General features: G+C 48.6%; 1 protein-coding gene across 1 annotated transcript; it reads left to right on the top strand.

The window, feature by feature from the left end:
* The first annotated feature begins 103 nt into the window (after window positions 1-103).
* On the top strand, window positions 104-1,326 carry LOC127328788 (uncharacterized). The gene is made up of 2 exons (XM_051355361.1): window positions 104-294; window positions 840-1,326. The coding sequence occupies exons 1-2, from the start codon at window positions 104-106 to the stop codon at window positions 1,324-1,326; spliced, it is 678 nt and encodes a 225-aa protein (XP_051211321.1).
* Window positions 1,327-9,592: the final 8,266 nt, after the last annotated feature.

Here is a 9,592-nt window from a genome sequence, read left to right as displayed (position 1 = left end):
CCATATGGTTTCACTCATTCCACAGAAAAATTCATCTCCTCCACTCTCCATTTCAGCTCCTCTCAACGCCATGTCTTCGTCTAGCAGTAGTTCGAGCGACGGAATGGAGGGTGAGCTGATCGATGCATTCCAGGCGGAGTATGAGGAGGAGATGCTGAACGAGGAGGCGGAGCCAAGACGGCGGCAACGCCGCCGAGAGTTCATCAGGTGTGATCGTCTTGGTGCCCACGATCGGCTCTTCGAGGACTACTTCGTCGACGACTGCAATTATCCTCCGAGCTTCTTTCGGCGAAGGTATCGGATGAGGCGATCCCTTTTTCTGCACATTGTGAATAGATTGGGTGAATACTCTCCGTATTTCACCCAAAGAAATGATGCTCTCAACCGTCCTGGTCATTCTCCCCTACAAAAGTGTACTGCGGCTTTGCGTCTGTTAGCTTATGGAGCCTCTGCAGATACGATAGATGAGTGGCTTAAGTTAGCTAGATAAACTACATCAGATTGTCTAGATAGATTCTGTGAAGGCATCATTGCCTGTTACGGGGAGACGTTTTGCCGTCGACCAACTGTCGAGGATACCCAGCGTCTGTTAGCGAAAGCCGAGGAGTGTGGCTTTCCGGGCATGTTAGGGAGCATCGATTGCATGCATTGGCAGTGGAGGAACTGCCCAGTGGCTTATGCCGGTCAATTCACAAGGGGAGACATCAAACACCCTACCATAATCTTAGAAGCCGTTGCGTCGTATGATCGTTGGATCTGGCATGCCTTTTTGGAGTGGCCGGGTCCAACAACGACCTCAATGTACTCAACCAGTCGCTGTTGTTCACTGATGTGCTTAGGGGAGAAGCACCCGTAGTGAACTTCACGGTGAATGGACACGAGTACAACTATGGTTACTACCTTGCCGACGGCATCTACCCCTCCTGGCCGGTGTTCATGAAAGGTGTTACTCTTCCACAAAGTGAAAAGCAGCGAGTGTTCACTGCTGCTCAATCAGCTTGCCGCAAAGATGTCGAGTGTGCCTTTGGAGTGCTGAAGGCTAGGTTCAACATTCTAGCAGTTCCGGGACGCTCCTACTCGAGGCGTACTCTTGGGTTGATCATGCGTGCATGTGTCATTCTGCACAACATGATCATTGACGATGAGCGTGGTACAAATTTGGAGCACACCTATGAGTCAGTTGATTCCAATATCGGCCCTGCAATACACAACCATGCACCACCAAGCCTAGTTGCCAGGATTCAGATGGACAACGAAATGAGGGACTCACCGATGTATACACAGCTCCAGCGTGATTTGATTGAGCATGTGTGGGATAATGCCTAATATGTAATTTTTTCAAATTTTTATGTAATTTTTTCAAATTTTTATGTAATTTTTTTATGATGTAATCGGTAACAATTTTAGTTCAATAAAATAATTTCCTTGCATTACTTTGAATGTTGTAATCTGAAAAAGAAATGCTGATGTCGAGGAGAGAGAAAAGCTGATGTGGAGGAGAGAAGTGAGAGCTGGCACTATAACCCGTGCACTGGCACCGTGGGGTGAGAGTGAGGGAAAAAGCTGACGTGGCGGGTGAGAGTGGGGTGGTGCATTGGCACCAGCCTACCAGCCCAAAGTTCAGGTCTAAGAAAAAACAAGATAATAATATTTGCACCAATTGTACTTCCCTGCAAGTGAGGTCCCATGGTCTGGAGATCGATGGCGGGGGCGCAGGGGCCTGCAACGGATGCAGGGGCGGCACACATACCAAGCTGCGGGGGCGCGAGGAACTCCAGTCGTCGGCGCGTGGACCTCCAGGTGGTCTGTGTGGGCGGGAGGCGCCGCTCTCGCCGGAGAGTGTTGGGGCGCGGGAGCTCCAATGGCGGCGGTGGTCAAACCCATGGCGTCGGCGGCGGAGATCGAGGGGGCTGACCCTGGGGCGGCGGCTGTTGGTGGAATCAGGGGCAGCCACGGCGGGAAGAGCTCTGGACGGTGGCGGCGTGTGAGCGCTGGGGCGACAGTGGCGTGTGGGTCCGGCGGGGGAGGCAGGGATGACAGGCGCACGCAGCGGGGGAGGTTACCCGGCGGGAGGTGCACCTCGTGGGCTTGCAGGGGCGGCGGGAGGAGAGGTTGGGGGCGGCGGCTAGCGGCGCGACCGGAGCCCGGAGAAGCAGGGGCACCGGACAGCGGCAGCGGAAGGCGGCGGGGATGGATCCCGGCGGCAGGGTAAGGCGGCGGGGCTGGAGAGGTAGCCTGGCCGGCGGCGGGCCTGGCCGGTAGCGCGAAGGTGTGGTTGGCCGGAGTCCATTGAGGAGAGAAGTCGGTAGGGATGGGAAAGGTAGGGGAACTGGGGGCGGTTGACTTTTCTTCTAATCGAACCATGGGCTTTTCCAGCGCGTATTGCGTTCGCGTCCTTATAGACGGCCGTGGTGCTCACAATAATATTTTGAGCAACGATGCGGAATAGTGCAACCCTATATATATATATATATATATATATATATATATATATATATATATATATATATAGAGAGAGAGAGAGAGAGAGAGAAAAGCTTTTCTATTTTGTGTCTCCATGGAGGTGGCAATCATCACTCTTGAGGTTGCTTTGAGATTCGTTTTGGTGCCATGTGCCACTTCCTCCAACATATGTTTCTTGTGTTTAGTTGTGGCATTGGGTATTTCCTCTTTGGGTTGGGTTAGGTCCACACCATGACAACTTTTTAGACATAGGCCTGCCCCCCTAGTAGCTCTCTACCCGAGTAAAAATGTCATGCAGCCTCGATTTTCGACCCAATCAAGTGCTATTGTTACATAAGGTGCTGCACTCTTCTTCAAAATCCCATTCCATAGTTAGAGAGTTCTCAATGTTCCCTGCTTCCCCCGTTTTGCATTCTGATTGTGGGGAACCGGTAGTTAGGAGATTTTCTACCGATCCAAGAGATCATGGGCGCCCTTTCCTTCGCTGTCCAGTGGGGTACGTGAGAGGGAACGAGGAAGATCTGGTGGACGAGGATCCCATGGCGGAGAGTGTTAGTTCATCTCTTCTCGATCCGCATGATTTTTTCTCGCAAAACCACGTCCAAGTTCATCCTTCTTCCTTTCCAGGTTCTCAACTGCAACACATGGATGTTCGAGGAATCGCTCATCCGATATGCTCGCGAGGTCGAGCGGCTGTGCATCATGCAATCCGTCACCGAGGTCCATGACCCAATCGGACATGGAGAGAGCTCGTCATCGTTTTCCGGGCGTCTCCAGATTGAGAAGAGCATGAACACACCGCCCCGCAGGGTCTGTGCTCTCTACGCGATGCCGTTTGTCGCAGGAGTTGGTGCCTGAAGCATTATAGCTGCCCTCATAGCTTTGGCGTTCTTGTAGTTGAAGCTTGTTTATGAAATTTCGCTTGGAAAGTAGGGTTCCATGAGGATGCGTGTGTGGCGATTGCCGATCCCACATACGAAATATTTTTCTCTTGAGCCGTAGTTTGCAAGGTTCCGTTCGTAGTTTCTCTGGGAATTGATTTTCTGCATCTATCTATCCGTCTGTTGAGGTGTTCTAAAGGATTTTTAACGGGGTTTTGGATTTGTGAATGCATGAGAGGCAAAATTATTGCAGGTTGTCTCTGCAGTTGTGTAGTCTGCTGTGGTTACAGAGACCTACATTTTTTAGGGTGTTGGGTAGGCTTTTGCTTGTAGTAGAGCAGCCAGATCGATCCAGCGGATCACAGCCTGTATGTCACGGGTTGTTGTGTCCACCCAGAGCTGGCAGGAGCAAACATGGAGGTATATTTACTGCAGAGACGGTGTTGAATGTAGTTTTGAGTTTTACTACTCACAGGAAACGCAGCAAACATGGAGGTATATTTACTCTAGGCTTTATCACCCAGCTCATCCCTCCTCAATCCATTCGTCCCCCTCTAGTACACTCCGGTATCTCTGTATGCTCCTTCTCTACAGCATCCAATCTAGAGGGTCATAGTTCATAATACATATTATATTCTTGTTTTCCAAATACAGTTGCCATGGTCTGTGATCTTTTTATTGTTTCATACATGATTCAAAATGTACACCTATGTGGCAACATTTTTTGCCACCGAGGTACAAATGTCATGTTTCATGGGGGGTCTTTAACATTCATGTAATAACAGGTAAGTCACCCGGCGAAACAGGCAGCTCCTTTAAATCCTACATGTGGAACCATTCACATATAATAGAATGCACTCTTTGGTTAGACTTGTGGCTCTCGATTAAATTACTGCGATTTTTTCGCCGATTCATGTAATAACTTGAGCTGTTTTACGGTACAATTTACTAGTCATGTGGCTTAGTAGTATTGAGGCATATCTACAAAGGTATGGTATTATTATTTTATTTCCTCCCAAATTCGGAAGAGATTTGATTTGATTTATTACTCCCAAAGGTACGGTATTACAGATTTGATTTGATATTACGATTGAGCTCCATGCCTCCACCAAGAGGTTCAGACCTAAATGGAACGTTGAGTTAAAATCATGAGAAAGGGAGAATGTGAGTTAAAAATTGTAAGAAGAGGAGAATGTGCCGTGGACATAAACTTTTTAATTAGCACCCGTAAAAAAATATTGAAGTACTACCTCTAGTTCCGATGAACAAGACTGATGTGGCATGACGATGTACCACAACAGGTACCCCACGCCTCCCCAGATGTGGCTTCACGGGCTGGAAGCTAAGTGCTTGTGGCATCGACATTTTGCCGGTGCCGTATGTAGCATGGTGGGAACATGAGATGTACGCCCACCCCGAGAAGCTAACATAGGCAACCGCACCGACCCCCTTTGGGACACTGACAACCTTGAACAATGGCTCACCATCTTCAGTTAGCGGCAGGAGCTAGATCTCGCCCACCACAATGGCCCAATCGTGCCGAAGAACAAAAATCAAGCCGACCGTGAGTGCTAGCTGGCGGGGGAGGGGGGCTACTAGGGAGCACCCTAGACTTAACCATGAACATCTACAATAGCGGTGAGCCACAACAGACTCCACCTCTCTCGCATCCGCGTTGGACTCCGAGGGGGACGACCTCGGTGTCGTCGTCCTCACATTCTTAGTCTTTGGCGCCATGATATTCCTCCACGACGCCGCACTCTCCGCACACCTTCATCATCCTGAAGCGCGAGGTGAAGGAGGAGGCGCCCTCTCCTCCCAGGAGCCATGACCGCACTGGCAGCATCTTCATCCGTAGGGCGGCGCAGCAGCTATTGCCGTCTTGCTACCACATTCTCTTCCGCCAACCGAAGTAGGAGGTTCCAGTGAATACATAGTCTATTCTTGTTTACCAAATACAGTTGCCATGGTGTGTGATTTTTTTAGTGTTTCATGCATAGTCCAAAAATGTCACCTATGTGGCAACATTTTTTGCCACCGAGGTACATACGAGGTCATGTTTCAAGGGGGGTCTGTAACATTCAGGCAATTAGTAGGCAAGCCACTCAGCGAAACAGGCGGCTCCTTTAAATCCTACGCGTGGAACCATTCACATACAATAGAACGCACTCTTTGCTTAGACGCGCGGCTCTCGATTAAATTGCTTCGAAGCTCCCGCACTATAGATATCGGGCGATGTTTTTTGTTAGGAATACGTCGTATTTTTTTCCAATGAACTAATTCGATGTAATGATTTGGGGGAGTAACCCCGATGTTCCCTATTTGTTGTTGTTAATTCCAGACAAATCGATGTCGTGTGAGTTTCCTTGCCGCATGCACCTGGCCAAATCATGCGTCCGTGGTTGGGAAATAATCATACAAATTAGTCCGCGATACAGGAGACCTTAAACTTACAGATACAAGAAATTCAAGCGAGGTGTAATTTATTAGTCTATGTCGCATGCCTGCAGGCCTTTTGGCTGGCAACACTCTGGTGCTGTGATGCACCCGTCAGCCAAACCCTGCATGTAAAACCCTACATCTGTGCTGTCCAAGGTTATACTGACTGCACACCGATACCAGCTGGAATTCAGTATCAGGCACACAAAGTGCAAACAGGCGTCAGCCAGTGCTCGAGGTCACAGCGTTCGTCTTCACCCCTCATGACCTTCCAACCGCGTGCTCTGCAACAGGCTTTTATCTGACGAACGGCGAAATCACCTCCACGGCGCAACGATTTGGAGAGACGAACGGCTACAGCAAAGGTTAGAACATTGAACCATCACTTAGGGGAAGTTTTTTCAGTTTTCAATACTCATTGTCTAGGGGTAGAATCTCACCCATCCTTACCTCGCAGCACTATGAACTCGATCTCTCGGATGCTCGATCTCCACGACGACATCGCGCTGCGCATCCTCGTCCGCGTTTCGGAACACATCTGTCATATAGATACCATAGATCAATGCAGTACCATCTCCAAAAATAGGCATAATCAATGCATAGATCTTGCACGGTGGAAGAAAACGAGGCACTAAATGGAAGTTCCCGTTACGGTTATGAGAGAGAAGAAGAGGTCCGGCACGGGGATGGAACCTAACATAAATTAGCTCGAACCCATCACGTGATTCGAAAAAGGTGGTCACATGTCTCGAAAGAGGTGGTCACATGTCTCGAAAGATGTGAAAAGCTGAATCCTATAGGCTAGACTAGGCCAGGCTAGGTTGCCCACAATGATACATGTGTAAGAGGAAAGGTGCCGGTCCCCCTTGCTATTTTGGATTATGGGTGTGTAGAAACCAAACAAAGTGGATCCTTTTAGGTAAAAAAGTGCGGATCTCAATGCGAATGAGTGGTTCCGATTACACCCTCCACTACTTACAAACATAGCAAATCCACACTCATATATATATATATATATATATATATATATATATATATATATATATATACATATATATATATATAGGTATATAGGGAAACTCTATTAGACACCCTAGGTGCAGAATAATTTATTCTGCACCTGGATCGATCAACCGAGCCGGGACCACGAAACAGTTGTGGGTCGTCCGAAAATTCCCATCGCGTCCTAGCATAATCGCCGTAATTTCTGGCGTTTATTTTACAACGATGGTTTTTCTCTCTCTTAATTTTCGGTCCTGGGTTAGGGCATCTCCAGCGGCGCGACGCAAAAGGACGCTGAGCGACCGTTTGCGTCCGCCGGGCCGAAAATGCGTCTGGCACCACCTCCAGCGGCGCGACGCATCGTGACCGGGGCGTCTGCTGCGATGCAAACCCGGCGCATATTTGCGCCTGGAATGCATCGCGGCGGACGCTGCGCGAACGCGCAAATTGTCTGCTCGCGTCTCTACCGGGTCCGCCTAGCAGCGAGCCTGTATCGAGGGCATCGCTTCCACGGCCATCACTTCCGCGGTCAGCGCTTCTGCGTCTGCGCCGCAGCCTTCGCCATCAATGTCGCGGCTGCCTCTTCTGCGCGCGCACTGGCGGGCGGCGGCTGGGCTTCTGCGCCGCCTTCAATGGCATCGTATCCCGCGCGCGATCGGCCTTAAAAGTCCACCGGCCCCGTTCCTCCCTCGCCCACACATCCACTCGCATCACCGCCGCAGCACCATGGGGAAGAAGAAGAACGACTTCGAGGCGTCCGGCAGCGGCACGAAAAAGGAGGAGCGACCTGGCAGGGTGGCGCTGCCTGATACATCTCAAACGTATCTATAATTTCTTATGTTCCATGCTTGTTTTATGACAATACCTACATGTTTTGTTCACACTTTATATCGTTTTGATGCATTTTCCGGAACTAACCTATTGACGAGATGCCGAAGTGCCAGTTCCTGTTTTCTGCTGTTTTTGGTTTCAGAAATCCTAGTAAGGAAATATTCTCGGAATCGGACGAAATCAATGCCCAGCATCCTATTTTTCCACGAAGCTTCCAGAACACCCGAGAGCCAGCAGAGGGGGGCCACAGGGCCACCAGACAACAGGGTGGCGCGGCCAGGGCCTGGGCCGCGCCCCCCTAATTTGTCACCGCCTCGTCAGCCTTCCGACTCCGCCTCTTCGCCTATTTAAAGGTCCCTGACCTAAATCTTCGAGACGGAAAAGCCACGGTACGAGAAACCTTCCAGAGCCGCCGCCATCGTGAAGCCAAGATCTGGGGGACAGGAGTCTCTGTTCCGGCACGCCGCCGGGACGGGGAAGTGCCCCCGGAAGGCTCCTCCATCGACACCACCGCCATCTTCATCACCGCTGCTGTCTCCCATGAGGAGAGAGTAGTTCTCCATCGAGGCTAAGGGCTCTACCGGTAGCTATGTGGTTAATCTCTCTCTCTGTACCCCAATACAATGATCTCATGAATTGCTTTGCATGATTGAGATCCATATGATGAGCTTTGTATCACTATTAGTCTATGTGCTACTCTTGTGATGTTATTAAAGTAGTCTATTCCTCCTTCACGGTGTAATGGTGACAATGTGTGCATCGTGTAGTACTTGGCGTAGGTTATGATCATAATCTCTTGTAGGTTATGGAGTTAATTATTACTATGATAGTATTGATGTGATCTATTCCCCCTTCATAGTGTAAAGGTGACAGTGTGTATGCTATGTTAGTACTCGGTTTAAATTGCAAAGATCTATTATGCTCTAAGGTTACTTAAACATGAATATCGAATGTTGTGGAGCTTGTTAACTCCGGCATTGAGGTGCTCTAGTAGCCCTACGCAACGAATGGTGTTCATTATCAAACAAGAGTATATGTAGCACAAAGGAAGAGAACTTATTTATTTATGTGATCAATGTTGAGAGTGTCCACTAGTGAAAGTATGATCCCTAGGCCTTGTTTCAAATACTGCAATCATCGCCTGTTTACTGTTTTACTGCATCTTTACTTCCTGCAATATTACTACCATCACCTGCACGCCAGCAAGCACTTTTCTGGCGCCGTTACTACTACTCATATTCATTCATACCACTTGTATTTCACTATCTCTTCGCCGAACTAGTGCACCTATACATCTGACAACTGTATTAGGTGTGTTGGGGACACAAGAGACTTCTTGTATCGTGATTGCAGGGTTGCTTGAGAGGGATATCTTTGACCTCTTCCTCCCTGAGTTCGATAAACCTTGGGTGATCCACTTAAGGGAAACTTGTTGCTGTTCTACAAACCTCTGCTCTTGGAGGCCCAACACTGTCTACAAGAATAGAAGCACCCGTAGACATCAAGCACTTTTCTGGCACCGTTGCCGGGGAGGAAAGGTAAAAGGCACTCATACTCCGGTCCCAGGTAATAAGTACTTTTCTGTTGCCGTTGTGTGTGCTCGAAGCTATTTCCTTTAGATCCTGCAATTGCATCTTTTTGTCTCTTGTTTTACACTAGTAAGGCTTAATGGAAGACAACAACAAAATGAGAGATCTTTATGAACTTTATCTTGAATTAGGACATGATGTGTTTGAAGAGAAAATTAAAAAACCCATGGAACTTATGCATGCTAATGGGAATGTTATTAGTATGAATGCTTTGAACACCATTGTTGCTAATGCTATGGAAGAATTTAAGCTTGGGGAGGTCGGTTTTGATGAAAATGATCTCTTTAGTCCTCCGGGTAATGAGGAGAAAGTTTATGTTGATTATGATATGCCTCCTATTTATGATGATCATAATGATAGTGGTCTTTTGGTGCCGCCTACTATGGA

This window comes from Lolium perenne, chromosome 2, assembly GCF_019359855.2.
Source record: "Lolium perenne isolate Kyuss_39 chromosome 2, Kyuss_2.0, whole genome shotgun sequence".
NCBI classification, from domain to species: Eukaryota; Viridiplantae; Streptophyta; class Magnoliopsida; order Poales; family Poaceae; genus Lolium; species Lolium perenne.
This window is presented reverse-complemented; position numbering and strand designations above follow the sequence as displayed.